Source organism: Pygocentrus nattereri, chromosome 10, assembly GCF_015220715.1.
Source record: "Pygocentrus nattereri isolate fPygNat1 chromosome 10, fPygNat1.pri, whole genome shotgun sequence".
NCBI classification, from domain to species: Eukaryota; Metazoa; Chordata; class Actinopteri; order Characiformes; family Serrasalmidae; genus Pygocentrus; species Pygocentrus nattereri.
Window position 1 is genome coordinate 18,390,172 of NC_051220.1, and position 17,547 is coordinate 18,407,718.

Sequence of the window (17,547 nt, forward strand, 5' to 3'; positions counted from 1 at the left end):
GGCCCATTCATTGGGTAAATATGTCATGGTTTTTCCTTATTCCATAAAATGACCCTTATGACCCCGTATGTGTATACAAGGTTTGATATGATAGCCTGCTTTATATCTTAGGCCTTCTTCACATGTGCCCTAATATTTTTTAACAGTTTTTTTAAACTTTGTCCACTTCAATAGTGAAAAACTCTCCGTCCACATATGAATGAAAAAAAAAAGACTCAAAATGCTCACACAAGCATGTCCTTCCAGTAAAGGGTGATATTACCTCATAAAAATGGATGTCATAATACTGTGATACTGCACAAAAAAATAACAGTGTTAGTGCCTTGTTACACAACAAGCTTTCATCGACAGTCAGACCTCCATAATTCAATATTTCACATATGATTTAAGGACCGATTCCTGCCAGAGAATAAAGCATTTTGAAATCCTTGAAATGTCCATGCAAACAGAGGTTTTTCTCACACTACATTCGATTTTTTCCCAAAAGGTCATATATCTTTAGAATCATTGTGGTATTTTTCATATTTGCAATATAAATGAACTAGTGAAAGAACTAAAAGAACTAGTGCAGGACTGACACCTCCACACAATGGTAAGAAACAGTAAAGCCAAATTCAATTAGAAACATGCTATCCACCGCCAAATTACATAGCACACTGAGACAACACAGTCATCAGCCATATTTCAGACAGGGTTCACGCCAGTTAACAGTGTGATGTCACCATTTTAAAAAAGGCACACTCAAAAATCTCCACCCTGGCAGCACTTTTAAAAACCTTTCAGAAACTAAAACTCCCATTTTCGTGCAGAACTACATTTTCAAATGTCTGTGTGGACAGCAACTTAAAATCAACAGACCCTTGTCACCTTGTTACTTGTGCCTGGTTTCCTTAAATGGGAATTCCTGTAAATTTAAGAAATTTCTTCTTAAAACCCACTTGTGTAGTTTTCATGAAGATTCTGACATTCACAAATGAATTATTCAGGATATGATCTTAAATAAGAAAAAATTTAGGAAGATAATGGTGAATGATGGCCAATGTCTTTGACACCATTCATGTAGTAGCTTTCTATGAGGGAGCTTTCTGAGGGATTAAACTCTTTGGATGTCTAGTTCCTATCACCACCACTGTGAACACTGACTCAGTAAGCAGAGCATAGCAAACCACTCTGAGCGACTTTGTTTACATGATATTTGTTATTAATTTCTGGAGAACATCTGACAAAATAATGGAATACCCCTTTAAGCTCTTTTCATTTAAAAGACAACATTTTCATTTTCCCATGATTTTACTTATATCATCAAGCAGTAATATATCATCAAGCAAAAATGCTCAGCTAGACCCTAATATCATGTTCATGTTTCATTCAAAAACACATCACGATATGGAAGAAAAATAAGTTATGATTCCCATTTCACGTCGACCTAAACGTTTGTAATATTGCTTCTTGAGGGCACCTTGGTGTCCTGTTTCTTGCGAACATGTGAGAGGCTCTCCGTCTCCTCCTGTTATCTAACACCACAGAGTCACGTCAATCATCACAGCGTGAATGAAGTTAGAAGAGCACAATCACACGACTGTAACTCCATAAATGGGTAACTGTGTTGAGCATGTCACAGACTGACAGCATTGTCACAGTTTTCAAGACAGAGGTCAGTGTGTGGTTGTTCCTTGCGTGCATGTGCTCGTTGTTCTAATCAGACGGGTAAACCAGACAGTTTCAGTTCCTGTTTTAGTGGAACTGATGGCCAGGGTTACTGAATACCAGTGAATTTTTGAGCAAAACGGCCAACCAAAAAGCCTCTGTTGACCACTATAGAATTACCCCCTCCCTATCAAGGTCTCTAAAAGTGCTCCTCTGTGATCCCGGAAAAGATATGCGGTCCATCATAAATGCATCCATACATTAACCATGTTCCATTTATGGCTATAATGTAAATTCTAGTAGAAAAAAAAACACTTGCAGTGGAGGAATAGCATCTTAATGGATCACTCACTGTAGCTAACCTCAATCTATACGTCCCAAGAGTCGGTCAGTAATGCCCTGCTAAGGCTGAAGCACTTCCTCTCCACTCATCTCTCTCTCTCCCTCCGTTTCTCTCACCCTCTTTGTGATGGTCATCTTGCCGCAGCTCTCTTTCAAATCATTTGTCTTCCATTTATGTTGATGTGCCAATGCAGTCATGCTACAATGTAATTAAACATCCAAAATCCAGCAGGTACAGTATGTAGCCTTGTCAAGAGGAATGACAGGATTTACTGGGGGAAGCTCATAGAGGTAAAACGAGCCTGGATCAGATAAATGAGAGAGAAGTACAGAGAGAGTCTGCGGTTGCCCTTAGATCAGGTGAGTGTCTCACTGTGAGTGGAAGTGAGTCATCTGAAGACACAGACCAACTGAAACTCAATTATCCCTTTATATGACCTACACAGGACACCAGCAGCCATGTGTGGTGATACACATGGCTTCAATACATTAGAAAGACATTCTGGATGATTCAGTGGGAACAGAAAGGTACATACAGTGAGGGAAATGTTTTAAAAAATATATACATATGACATATGTACATGAATATACATACTGGAAATGCTGTCGCATGAAAAAAATTGGACAATCCAGGTAATATTATGTTTTGCTGATTTTTGACCATTTACTCAGTTTAACATACTGCAAAAATAAAACATTTGCAATATGTTAAATACAGCAAATATGCAGTAATTGTATATTACAATGTACAGAAGTGTGTAGAGGATTTGGTAACTTATTTTCATTTTAAAAAAGTCAACATGTTATTCAACCATGGGTGCTCAAACTTTTGCACACAACTGTGTTTTAAATATCAAAAAGTGTCTATATACATTTTTTCCCTTACTGATATATATATATATATATATATATATATATATATATATATATATATATACACAAGTATTGCATATTTTCAGTTTATTAGGTACACATACAATATATGGACAAAAGCATTGGGACACACCTATTAATCTTTGAATTCAGGTGTTTCATTCAGTCTCATTGCCACAGATGTATAAATCAAGCACCTAGCCATGCAGTCTGCCTTTACAAACATTTGTGAAAGAATGGATTGTTATAAAGAGCACAATGAATTCGAGTGTGGTTCTGTAATAGGATGCCACCATTGCAACATGGCCTTGCAGCTGTATGCAAACCTTACATCACCACGCACAATGCCAAGTGTTGGATGGAGTGGTGCAAAGCACACCACCACTGGACTCTGGAGCAGTGGAAACGCATTCTGTGAAGTGACCGATCACACTTCTCAATCTAGCAGTCTGATGGACAAGTCTGGGTGTGGCAAATGCCAGGATAATGTTACCTGCCTGACTGCATTGTACCAGTTGTAAAGTTTGGTGGAGAAGGGATAATGTTATAGGGTTTTTTTTCAGGGATTGGCCTGAAAGTGCTTCAGCATACAATGACATTTTGGACAATTGGACAACTTTGTGAAAACAGTTTAGGGAAGACCCTTTTCTGTTCCAGCATGACTGAGCCCCAGAACACAAAGCAATGTCCATAAAGACATGGTTGGGTGAGTTTGGTGAGGAAGAACCAGACTAGCCTGTACAGAGACCTGATCTCAACACCATCAAACACCTTTGGGATGAACTACAATGAAGATTGTGAGCCAGGCCTTCTCATCCAACATCAGTATCTGACCTCACAAATGCTCTTCTGGATGAATGGGCAAAAATTACCACAGACACACTCCAAAATTTTGTAGAAAGCTTCCCAGAAGAGTAGAAAGTGTTACAGCTGCAAAGGGGAGACCAACTCTATATGAATACTTCTGGATTTAGAACAGGATGTCATAAAAGTTCCTATAGGTTTAATGTGCAGGCGTCCCAATACCTTTGTCCATATAGTGCACCTTTTACCTGAGACACAGTACTAACACAGCCAGAGTGTAAACAAATTCATTCTGAGAGGTTTGATGTGAAACATTCTAGAGAAACTTACCGTCAGAACAGTTCACTGATGATTGGAACTGGATATCTGAAGCTTTTAATGCCTCTAAAAGCTAGCACACAGAAAGCTGTATAAACGGTTCTGAATACACTGCCTGACAACTGAGACATTGTTTAATGATAGTTTTAAGCAGGTTTTTGACAAAAAAATATATTCATGGCAGAGAGGTACATGCAGGGAGTAGCATTTTTTAGATTTAACACTATTTTACCATTATCACCATTACATATAAAAGGTGGAAAGGTGAAGATGCAAGGAGTAGAGGTGGGTGGAGACGGGTGTCAGGGCTGATGTGTGACAGATGGATAGCAGCAAGAGTGAAAGGGAAGGTTTACAAGACAGTAGTGCGTCCTGCTATGATGTATGGTTTGGAGACTGTGGCTCTGTCTAAAAGACAGGAGGCTGAGCTGGAGGTGGCAGAGATGAAGATGCTGAGATTTTCGTTGGGAGTGACAAGGATGGACAAGATTAGAAATGAGCAGATCAGAGGGACAGTGAAGGTGGAGCAGTTTGGAGATAAAGCCAGAGAGGCCAGGTTGAGATGGTTTGGACGTGTTGAGGAGGAATAGTGGATATATTGGGCAAAGAATGTTGCAGAAGGAGAAGAGGTAGACCTCAGAGAAGGTTTATGGATGTAGTGAAGGTGGACATGGAGATGGTTGGTGTGAAAGTAGAGGAGGCAGTGGACAGGGCAAGATGGAGGCAGATGATCCGCTGTGGCGACCCCTAAAGGGAGCAGCCGAAAGAAGAAGAACATTAAATAAAAAACTTTAAAAAAAAGAAGACATGTAGGATCACTAGTTGTTTTGGATGTCAAATAAAATGTCTATATTTGTTGGAGACACATGACCCCTGGTTCACCACCACTGCAAAAGAAATCAGAGTAAAACTCCTCTACAATTAACCATTTCATATCAGGACACTGTTTACACCTTAACTATTGAATTATCCAGAAAATGTGAAAAATTGGTGGAATTCTCCTTTGACCTTCACCTCAGTGTCACTGCTGGGTTGAGAACAGTCTGCAAGCCACAAAAATCAAGCCAACAGTGTTCATGAGATCAGAAGCTGAGCACTGATAAGGGGTTAAATGACAACTGACACAAACAGTACATGGAAAAAAAGACAAGTCGTCTTTTACTGTTGTAACTATACACCTACAGGGTGGACTAACAGTGTAGGTGTGTCTAATAAAGGGGATAGTAAATAGTAAATGTACACAGTGTTCTGAAAGCAACACTGCTGTGTCTGATATTCATGTCAACGCCACACAACACAGTGTCAGTGTCACTGAAATATTTGGTCAGCAGTGGTCTAATGGTGGTGTCTTTCCATTGATGGATGGGGGAAATGGGATCTGACACACTGTGCAGCAGCCCAGGAGCTACAATCAGTCACTGCAAACCCTATGAAGTTCCTGTGAGTGTAGATACAAGTTGAGTTCCTGACTGGCTGCTATTTCATTTCCTAAAAGTAGTATTAAACAATTTTGGTTTATTCATTTTATTTTTTAATCATAGAGACACATTATAACCCACAGACCAACATCACAGATGCGGTATCACCAATGAACCCTTTAGTGTTGCTGAGCTACTGTTACATACTAAACATTACTGATGACTATGTTACTCCAAGGATCATTATATCAGTACTTTTGAAAGTTGCTAGATGATTCTGAAATACTTTTGACACTTTTAGCAACAATGTTTAGATATTTAAGTAAATTAACAGCCTCACTGGCTAGTCTTTCAATGAGAAACTGCATTCAAAGCTGACTGTCTGAAACAGTATCACTGTTGAGCACAGACAATAACACAGTAACTACAGTCATGTCTTTTTCTTGGCTTTCTTGGGTGCAGTGTAACTGGATGTATGGTGCTCTTTTCTGTCATACTTGTCATGGCCTTCCCTGTGGAAACAAAAAGAAAAATGTGCTGTAATCAACAAGTTTATCAGTTTAAAAATATTTCTAAATGTTAAAACATTTCTGAGTTTAAAATCACACCCAAAATATGTGAAAAAATTGAAATCAGAGGAAGCTTGAATCAAGAAGCTTAAGCAAAACCCATAATTTAACCAAATCACTACTGAAAAATTGTTATACTGAAAAAATGTTTGAATCTGTGAAATCAACAGAAGAGTAAGGACAGTGGTTAGGAATTAGTGCCATTACCAAGGTTTTGAGTAGGACACTGTAATTAAAACATGTAAATATGTGTTTAGTTATTACTCAGAAAAACACAAAGTAAAACCCCCAGTGTTGAATTAACAATTCTCACAAGAACTGAAAAGGGTAGGCAACAGAAAGTTAGATGTGAAATGTCCATCATGCTATTAACCGCATCTGCACCAGCAGTGATGATGAACTGCACCAGCAGTGATGATGACAGCCTATAGAATATCTTATTTTTTTGTTTATGTATGTTTGTATTAATTTTTATATATACATGAAGGAAGATGTCTGTCCAAATTCATAAGAATTTCCAGTTCACATGTTGTGTCTAGTTGTACCTGTATAATGTATTGTCTCCAAACCCGCACACTTTAAAATAAACCTACAGAAACATTAGCATGATGAAGAGTTTAAGATAAACTGTTGCATGTAGCCTCCAATTCCAGCTCTGTAAAGAGTTTTACAGAAAAAAAGCAGTAACAGGTTTAATTTATGCATGCTAGGGTGGTGGGACCATAACACTATAGACACTATCCTTCAAAGAATATAGTCACTAAATATGTTAGATAAGCTTCAGGATGCACCACTAATATTGGATTCCACAGAGAATGTTGTAGCCCATTTACAAGTAAGACAAACAAGCACAGAACAGAAGACATCTGGAGAAACAAGAGAAGAAGTTCAGCTTACACCCCATCAACTGAATATAACTTGCTTTTACGCCCATTCACATTGAAATAATAAGCAGTGTGTCAGCCTACTTTTTAAATGAGGCAATACCGAGCAGCCAAGCAGAGCAAAGGTAATATACGCATATTATATATTACTGAAAGTGTTATTCGTTGGACCTTAGTGAAAAAATACAAGCTAAATGTAGAATGTGGACTCTTTAAAATTCAATCATTAATGGCAAAATAGTACCCAGAAAAGAAAACTTTAATTCTTTGAACTGACCACTATTTTACCATTATCAACATTACATATAAAAAAGCAGAAGACATATGTAAGTTATAAATGATTTTAAATAGTAAATAAAATGGCTACATTTGAATTGTAGACATCACAACCCCCGGTTCCTATCACCACCACTGTACAGAAATCCAGTAAGTTAATGTCCAATGCAAAGTTTCACAGTGAACCACTGTGGCTTTGCTTACATCTCAACAACTGTAGAATATATGTAGAAATTTTGAAAAACTGTGGAATTCCTCTTTAACCTCTCCATTATGTTAGGCTGCCTTTACCATGCACACTCTGAGGTCAAATATGATAGTGGTGAAATCACGTGACTGTGTGCAAGTAGTTCATTTATAATGTAAAATGAGAAATAATGCACAATGGTTCATAGACTTTCATGCATTTCATAGTATTTTCAACTACTGACTGCATTAGCAAGGATCTTTACCTAAAGCAGCGGTTGCAGTACAGGTCCCTGTCACATGTGTGGCATCGAATGGTGGCATCCTGATTACAGATGCAGCACCATGGCAGCTCTTCCTCATCATCATCCTCACTGTCTGAGCCCTGTCTCACGGAGGCGGTCGCCGGAGGTTTGGATTTAGATGACTGAGCTGGGCCCTGAAACGAAAACAACAATGTGCTTCTGTGTCTGAACTGAGATTAATTCATCAACATGCAGAGACATTCCCTGTGCTCCAGCTTACAAGGATGAAAGCAGATCATCAGTTTTCTCTATTCTTGTGTTCCTTCTCCTTACATATTCTGTAGTAAAAGGCAGGAAATACACCTCTATGGAGGTTAAAGGTGTTGTATTTGAAGTTAGTGCCCCCCTAAGGCACAAACATGAATCACTGAATGGATCATTTGACACTGAAGCATTACTGATCCAGGCCCCTCCACGCTGCTCAGATGTCAGGCAGAAACTCTTGCTTACTTTTTAATACATAAATTGTGCCAACTTCATGTTATCTTCATGACAGTCAGGAACTCTGATGTCTTAAAGTCTAAACTTTTACATGGAACTTACAGAACAAAGTTATTTGATTAGGTGCTTCATTTATTTTAAAACTGAATGTAGGCTATGGTAATTAAATTTTACAGAATGACTTAAACTTGCAATTCTAAGTATTCCTCTGTATTTAGTGATATTAAAATTCATGTTGTGTGCAAAAGAGAACTCCATTTAATTTTGCTTAAAAAGCTTACAACATGCTGTACTTCTTGCTCTAAGCGTGTTGCCATGTTAGTCTGAATATGAATTATGAGCTGTGTTCATGTGGACTTTTCCTAGTTGGAAAAAAGCTTGACACTTGAGGGAAGCTTCAAGTTCCCACTTGGTTATAAATGCAACACTGCAATAATCACAGTTATACCAATTGTTAATTGTCAAGTTTGAATCATTCATGCTAGTACAAATGCTCAAAAAATACAAATAAAGATGGGGATGAAAAAACAAAGGACACCCTTATAGACAAACAAAGAGGTCCTAAACAGGCTTTGAGAAAGCATGTTGATGTGACAGAGAATCATGAAAGGGACACAGGGGCAAAGGAAGATGACACAAACACACACAGTCTAAGCCGCTTATCCTTCGGGGTCGTGGGGGTTGCTGAAGCCTATCCCAGCGGTCATCTGGCGGAAGGCAGGATACTCCCTGGACAGGTCACCAGTGCATCGCAGGGCAGACAGTCAGACAGACACATTCACTCACACCTAGGGGCAATTTACCATGTCCAGTTGGCCTGACTGCATGCCATTGGACTGTGGAGGGAAACTGCAGTACCTGGAAAAAACCCACGTGGACATGGGAAGAGCAGGGAAAACTACACAGAAAGGACCCTGGTCACCCAGCCAGGGAATCTAAGGCTCTACCTGTTGTGAGGCGACAGCGCTAACCACCACGCCACCTTGCTGCCCAGTAACCATGACAGTAAGATGCAAATACAGTTAAATCGTTAGATGGAATCATAGATAAGTTCCAGGCAGCAACCTGATAGTACTTTCACTTGGGATAAATAAGTGACAACCCACAGAAGTGGCTTCTAAATACAGTGGCTTTTTTATGGCTTTTAAACATTTTGTGCAAGTATATATATTCACACTTTTGGCATGACGCACAGAGAATATTCGGTAACACTTTATTTAAATTTTGCTACATAACTTATCATAAACATGCTGTCATATATTGCCATGACAGATATTGCTGAGCAATATAACAGTGTCATGTTACATGCTAATTTTTGCCAAGTGGACTCTAGTTAGCCATCATAACACTGTTATAGTACCGAACTACATCTATCATGACCACTCATAACAGCATATAGTATCAGCCATGGCATGTTTATGACATGGTTATGTAAATGTTATGTAGCAGTGTTATCAAGCATTTTATTAGTGTATAATACATTTTACACATAAAACCGCTGTTAAATGTAATGAACTAATTTATATTTTAGGTAAAAATATAAAAATATAGTTGTATTAATGTTTCACACCTGTGTTTCTAAATGCAAAAATAGAAGCTGAATTACAAATGAATTACACATATTTTCAACTGAAACTGCTAAATCAATATATATTTAAATATATCACTGTTGCTGATCTTTATGTTTAGCTATAAATATGTCTCCAACCTGCATCACTGACCAAGTGCTCATATCTAATCTGTACTGACTTGGACTTTTAAACCAATTTCATATTCAAGTTAAATTCAAATATATTGGAAGTCGCCTACTCAAATTGTATTCAAATTCAGATTAGTATTTTAAAAATTATATGTAAGTTGGTATTTATTACTTGCAGACTCAAATATTTAAAATTAATGTTTGTTGATGCCAATTTCCTCAAAATTTGGGCAGCCGAAAGTGTCCGTAGTTTCAGAACACTCATGCAAATCTCGCTGCTTTTATGTGAGCAAGAACAAACTGAACATAACAAGAATTCTTCCACTTCTTGGTTGGCACATTGTAACTCCTAGTTCTCCAGTTCATCATGACAATGAAAATCTCCTTTAAACAAGTGCAGACCATATAGCCTCAACTAACAATGTACTTTTAGTCATAGTTTTTCCTTTGAAACACTGCTGATATGGTCTCTTATCTAAGCGTGTGTCATCACTTGCTACTCCAGTGGGACCTAATTTGCAGAGAATATATGGTGTTGAATCAACACTGTTGTCTGCAGCGGTGGGCTCTGTGCTGGACCAAATGAAAGCACAGGTTGTGTGTGAGATGGAATGTGTGTTACCTGCTTCTTCTTGGACTTGGGTTTAGATGGTTCCTTATTTTCAGGGCCGCTACGCTCTGGAGGGATGTTATATCCACTGGCCTCATCTAAAGCAGCCTCTTCTGACAGCTGTAAAATCAACCAAATCAAAATAAAACCATAGCATGTACAATAAGTGAAAATGCATGTAATCAAAATGCATTCTATTAACAGACATTTCAAAACGAAAATCATGAAGGCTGTAAATTACTATTATTAACTTTTCACTACACTGTAAAAGCTTGACAGATCAAATGAGTCTTTAGCAATGGCTAAAACGTGGAGTTATCCCGTTATCCCTGTTTGAGTGCAGCGACCGATGATCTGTTCTCTGTGAGCAAGTGTGAATGAGGAGATCAGTGGTATTACTTTGATGGCAGGGAACTTAACCTCTTTCTGTACATCCTAACAAGCTTTAGCAGCGTTAAATCACAATTCTCAGAACTGCAGCCCTGTTACAGCGCTCAAAAGTCATTTTTAAGTATTAGTGCATTCCCAAGCAATGAAAGTGAAAAAGAAGTGGGATCATGTTAGTTACAGCCATGATTTAAATGACAGTAAACTGAGGAAGCTGTGAGGTGTTGGAAAGTGGGAGAGCGCTATCTTTCCATGCTAGCTGTTTTTAGCAGCTGGCTAATTTGAAGCAGTGCCCCGTCACTCGCACAACACAGCAAACTGATGATACTTTAGATCAAGCACGACACAAAAGCACCGCTTTCAGTTTAAACGTACCTAAAAACAGGACTCTGTTTGTCTGGTGATAATATATTGCGGTTCACCCCTCAAACTACTACGATAGAATAGAGAAACCAGTCGTCTGCTAGCTGGTGTTTGAATACAGTGATGTGCTCTGACATGGCTGTGGCAAGACTGATGGCACTAAGATGGTGTGATACATCACTGACATACTGAGCCAGCTAAAGTTTGCTGTTCGTAAAGTTGACGTTGGTGAGAAAATAAACAGTTTAGCACTGTTGTTGGCCACTTGTTTAGCATTTGTAACGGGATAGCCGAGCACTCGTCACCAGACAGCTAAAAATAATAAAAAATAATCTGTTTTCTTTCTTAAATTATAACTATTACAAAAAACTGTGGTCATGCTTTTCCAGCTGATAAAAACAGCCAACCAGACACTTTCTTCCACTGTCCCATGACAGATTTGTGAAATGTTCCACTGCTTGGTGTTTGTCATGTTCTGACCATAAAGGATAGTTTAAAACAGCAATTAATCACCCAGGAGCAAAAATATGAACGATTTGAAATTTGTTTATCTATATATTTTTTGCCATATCGCCCAGCTCTACTTGACATCAAAGAAAATACTTCATAACAATGTGCCAGTGTAGAAATTGACTGTAAAGACATTAAAACTTGTACACCAACCTTCATTTAAATTTCCAGTGAAAAAAAGCCATTTAGTAGTATGTAATAGTATATAGTAATATGTTGGATATAAGACAGTCTTGCAGGATGGGGAAAGTCAAAGGAAAATAAGTGAGTTTCCAAACTTGGAGTTTAAAACATTATTAAAAGATACAGAGAAACTAAAATCCTCACAAGTGTGCAAGATCTCATAGACCACAAAAACTGTCACAGTTGGATAAACAGTACTTAAAGCTTTCATCTTTCAGAGGAGAAAATAAAGCTCCACTTTTGCTTCAGATCTGGACAAAATTACTGATGTTTCTGTCCATCCTTCCACTGTGAGTAGACTCAGCACTATGACTCTGAAAGGATGTGTAGCTGTCAAGAAGCTGCTAATGAGAAAAAGACAAAGAAAAAAAAAGGAGAGCATTTGCAAATCAAACAAAGAAGCTGTTCTTGTTTTCAGAACAATGGACTGACCACACCAGAGTCCAGACCTCACATTCAGGGATGTTGATTGGAATGACTTGGATTGTGAGAAGCAGAAAATGCAACCGACTTCTAAGACAGAATTTTGGATGTGTGGAAATTTTTTTGAAATATTGAAAGCAGCTATGCTGAAAAGAATGGAAGCTGTAATAGAGGTAAATAATAGACACACTAATACTGTGTGTCTGAATACTGAAAAACTGACATTATATTTAGTTACTGGTGTTTCTGTGCAATGTTCTATTAACTGTTTGTTTAAATGTATGTTTTTGCTTTTTCCTTAAAAAAGATCTGAACTTTGGCCATTTTGACTGGCAATGAAATAAATGAAGAATGGTCTCTAAAAGTTCTGTATGTCAACAGACCCTTTTTAAAACTCTGCTGATTGCTTCCTCCTCTGTCTCTTCATCGCTGTCAGGTTGCTGGAAGTCTGTCATGGTGACTGAAAAACACAAACACACCAATACACTCACATGGAAAATTACAGAAAAAACTCACCCACTAAAAATCTGATACTGGATCTTTTCCTAGGATCCTAAATATTATTCACTTAAGTCAGACATGAATACAAATAATCTGAGCATATAAAATGTGTATCAGCCTGACACTGACAGTACACTTGTCACAAGTATTACATTTTAACTGACAATTAATTGCCATATAAATAAATGTGATTAATAATTTACTTTCCTATAAGTATTAAAGTACAAGCCTAAAATTGCCAAACTGGGAGACAGTCACAGTTTAAGCTTTTGCTCAGCTCAAATAACTGTGGTCAGATGATTAATCTGATTCTGAACCTAACATACACTATTACTAAACATCCTTTTCTTCTATATGGCTGCTTCTAAATGAAGGTGAGAATATAAAGCTGACAGGTATGTATTGAACAGAGACCAGAGTCTTTGTGTTCATTGAAATGCAATTTTCACTGAGATTTTCCTGGACTAACACTTAGGCAGAATGTCTATTGACAGGCCAGAAAACCAGAAAACTACAGAAATGTCAAAAATTTTAGGGCAGCCAAAAGAACTGTTTAAAACAGTTTCTTTTTCATCTGAAGAGTAAGTGTGTTTTGTTCACAAAAAATATGATATAAAAACTGGAATAAAAAAATATGTGAAAGTGAAAATGAATACAGTAAAAGAATATAAGAATTTCTTGTTTTCAAAAAGGTAGATATCTTGTGGGAGGGTAAGAGGAACACAAGTTTGGTTCAATTCAATACTGTGCTTCCTCAAATAGAGGTCTGGAAGTGGTTAAGCTAAAAGTTGTATTTACTGCATTACTGTTTATTCATATTTGTTAGTATTTTTCAGAGCAAATAAACACTCAGTGTATAGATAAATAGCTTTAAAGCTTCACTGTTTTAGATTTTTTTGTGTAAGTGCTAAATCCTCAGAAGACATGTCCTTCATATTTTGACCTAGTTCTCTTTGATAACTTCTTCAACATGATCACAATCATCAAATTCATCCACACAGGAAAAGGGTCCAAAAGGCAACCAATGTTACAAAATGTTCTCCTGCACATTACTTGCAATTACACATTTTCACCAGAGAGGTAGATAGTGCAGCTTTAAATAAAAATGTCTCAGGTGGCCAAAGACTTTTGGACAGCATTTTATCTCCTCAAGAGCTTCAGCTCACCTTTGTCTGGGTCTCGTCCCTGCAGTATTGCCAGCCTCTTGGCCATCTGCAGAAGCTGCTCCTGGCTGTGGTCCTCATGCTTCAGCTCCTCCATGGCCTCAGCCAGCAGACGACTCTTCTCCTCCTCCATCCGCTTGAGTGACAGCTGCTCATCGTCCAGATTCTCATCCACTGTCCCGGTCTCGTACTTGTTGAGATCATTTAGAGAATTGACTGGACCCTCTGAATTATTAGCTGAAGGGATTGAGTGAAAAGGAGACAAAAAAGTTAAAAAAGAAAAACACCTGAGCAATGAGTAAATGACATCTACAGTGCAGAGTTTGCACTCAGAATGTTCACTCTACCTTATATCACAGTCATTCTACTAATGACTTAAACAAACAAAAGATTTATGACTTTGCAAATAACAATTTGTAGGTCTTCTTGCTTAATCTTTTCAGGTAAGACATGAAAGGCCATGGTTCAGTTCACAAAGAGTTTGCTTGCCTAAACACACCCAGTTCAACTCACAAAGAGCTTCACAGTTAGCTTATGAAATCAGTGGGGTGTGTAAAAGCAAGACTGGAGTTTGACACCCTTGCTTTAAATAAGGCAGTGTAATAAATACCCTCTGGAGATGGTTGGTTGTCAATGGCAACTTCCTCTGTCATCTGTGTGAGTAAGTCATTGGCCTGTTCAGTCTGAGTCCTGGTATCAGGTGGCTGGTGAACCTGCACAAAGTACCATTCTCAGTGAATACATGGCCCAGATTAAATGAAAACCATCAATAAATATTAAGGCTGCCCCTTTGAATGAAGTCATTTAGTAATTTCTCAACAGATTTGTGATCAGAACATACAACCCCACTTCCAATGAAGTTGGGACGTTGTGTAAAACATAAATAAAAACAGAATATGATGATTTGAAAATCCTTTTCAACCTATATTCAATTGAATACACTACAAAGACAAGATATTTAATGTTCAAACAGATAAACTTTATTGTTTTTTGCAAATATTCACTCATTTTCAATTTGATGCCTGCAACACGTTTCAAAGAAGTTGGGACAGGGGCAACAAAAGACTGGGAAAGTTGAGGAATGCTCAAAAAACACCTGTTTGGAACATTCCACAGGTGAACAGGTTCATTGGAAACAGGTGAGTGTCATGATTGGGTATAAAGGGAGCATCCCTGAAAGGCTCAGTCGTTCACAAGCAAGGATGGGCGAGGTTCACCACTTTGTGAACAACTGTGTGAGCAAATAGTCCAACAGTTTAAGAACGTTTCTGAATGTGCAATTGCAAGGAATTTAGGGATTTCATCATCTACAGTCCATAATATCATCAAAAGATTCACAGAATCTGGAGAAATCTCTGCAAGTAAGCAGAAAGGCAGAAAACCATCATTGAATGTCAATGACCTTCGACCCCTCAGGCGGCACTGCATTAAAAACTGACATCATTCTGTAACGGATATTACCACATGGGCTCAGGAACACTTCAGAAAACCACTGTCAGTGAACACAGTTCGTCGCTCCATCTACAAGTACAAGTTAAAACTCTGCCATGCAAAGCGAAAGCCACATATCAACAACACCCAGAAACACCGCCGGCTTCTCTGGGCCCGAGCTCATCTGGGATGGACTGACGCAGAGTGGAAAAGTGTCCTGCGCTCTGACGAGTCCACGTTTCAGATTGTTTTTGGAAATCATGGACGTCGTGTCCTCCGGGCCAAAGAGGAAAAGGACTGTCTGGATTGTTATCAGCGCAAAGTTCAAAAACCAGCATCTCTGATGGTGTGGGGGTGTGTTAGTGCCCATGGCATGGGTAACTTGCACATCTGTGAAGGCACCATTAATGCTGAAAAGTACATACAGGTTTTGGAGCAACATATGCTGCCATACAAGCAACGTCTTTCTCAGGGATGTCCTGCTTATTTCAGCAAGACAATGCCAAACCACATTCTGCACGTGTTACAACAGCGTGGCTTCATAGTAAAAGAGTGCGAGTACTAGACTGGCCTGCCTGCAGTCCAGACCTGTCTCCCATTGAAAATGTGTGGCACATTATGAAGCGCAAAATACGACAACGGAGACCTCGGACTGTTGAGTAACTGAAGTTGTACATCAAGCAAGAATGGGAAAGAATTCCACCTACAAAGCTTCAACAATTAGTGTCCTCAGTTCCCAAACGCTTACTGAGTGTTGTTAAAAGGAAAGGTGATGTAACACAGTGGTAAACATGCCCCTGTCCCAATTTCTTTGGAACGTGTTGCAGGCATCAAATTCAAAATGAGAAAATGAGTGAATATTTGCAAAAAACAATAAAGTTTATACGCTTGAACATTAAATATCTTGTCTTTGTTGTGTATTCAACTGAATATAGGTTGAAAAGGATTTGCAAATCATCGTATTCTGTTTTTATTTATGTTTTACACAACGTCCCAACTTCATTGGAATAGGGGGTGTACTTACTCCAATATAGGGCCTGGTGATATTGCAAAAACCTAATATTGTAATATTTATATGATCACTCTGACTGACTTGGACTTTGCTTTGGACTTTGCTTGGACTTGCCCTAACCCTAACCCTACCCCTAACCTTAGCATAGGGTTGGGATAGGTACTGAAAAATTTGTAGTTAGCTACTTTGTAGGTACTTCCCAAAATGTATAGCTAGCTACAATATTGCTACTTTTCAAGAAAGAGTAGTGGCTACTTTTTAGCTACTTTTTAAAAAGTAGTGTGCTACTTTTTAGCTACTTTGAGAGCACGATTGTCAGAATGTTTGTGAATCTCCACCTGACACATCAAGCAACCCCAACTGATAGTGTGAACAAGACACTGCATTTAATCCTGTGCCAGAAAGCTGCAAATATACAAAAAGATCACCAAAAAGTGTAACCAACAACCAAACTTACACAACCAAAGGCGTGAAATCCAGCACAAATTTTGACTAAAGGCAAAGTCAATCATTGGGACAACCATGAGGGACAGGGATTCAGTCTCAGTCTGCTCTAAAATGCAGGAGTGGGGATAAAATAAGCCCTGTCTATGGACTAACATGGTGACTGTGACATTAAATACTTATTTGCTTTTGAATACTTATTTGCTTTTTATGTGGGTTGGCAGTTTAAACTAATTCACCAGAATGCTCCATATACTCATCATTATATTTAGCTTTAATTATATTTGCTTTTTATTTATATAATATATCATTTATATAATATATCAATGATATCATAAATTTGAACACTGTTCCAGCAAAATAGTAGTATGGCTGGGACAATAAACAAATATGCAAATTTAAAAACTGAGACAAAATAATCAATACAGATTTGTTCATTATGTTAAATCAAGAGTATTTTGTAGTTTTGCATTTTCAGTGTAAAATACATTTTTAAAATGCATCTGACTTGATGTGAAGCTTTAAATATGTTAAATCTGTACTCTGTGTGAAAAGATTTCATGACTAAACATTAAATTATACTTAACTATGAAAAACTGCTATTTATGCATTTTCCTTGTGTAGCATTCACTCACACTGTGGTGCAGTGTGCAAAAAGAGTAAAACCAGAACCGGAGGTTCAGACAGTAAATCATGAAGCACACTCATGCATAAAAATAATAAATTCTACTGTTTGATTTCATGGCTATTATTGATAA

General features: G+C 38.0%; 1 protein-coding gene across 1 annotated transcript in view; it reads right to left on the minus strand.

Moving 5' to 3' along the window:
• Nucleotides 1-5,492: 5,492 nt before the first annotated feature.
• zfyve19 (zinc finger, FYVE domain containing 19) overlaps nt 5,493-17,547 on the minus strand; it is a 14,173-nt gene continuing 2,118 nt past the window's right edge. Inside the window, exons 6-11 of the mRNA XM_017703243.2 lie at nt 14,513-14,615; nt 13,906-14,139; nt 12,622-12,698; nt 10,385-10,492; nt 7,584-7,756; nt 5,493-5,914 (exon numbers count right to left, since the gene is read on the minus strand). Coding sequence (XP_017558732.1) covers nt 5,833-5,914; nt 7,584-7,756; nt 10,385-10,492; nt 12,622-12,698; nt 13,906-14,139; nt 14,513-14,615 — 777 coding nt within the window. The 3' untranslated portion in view covers nt 5,493-5,832. The remainder of the gene's footprint in view (nt 5,915-7,583; nt 7,757-10,384; nt 10,493-12,621; nt 12,699-13,905; nt 14,140-14,512; nt 14,616-17,547) is intronic.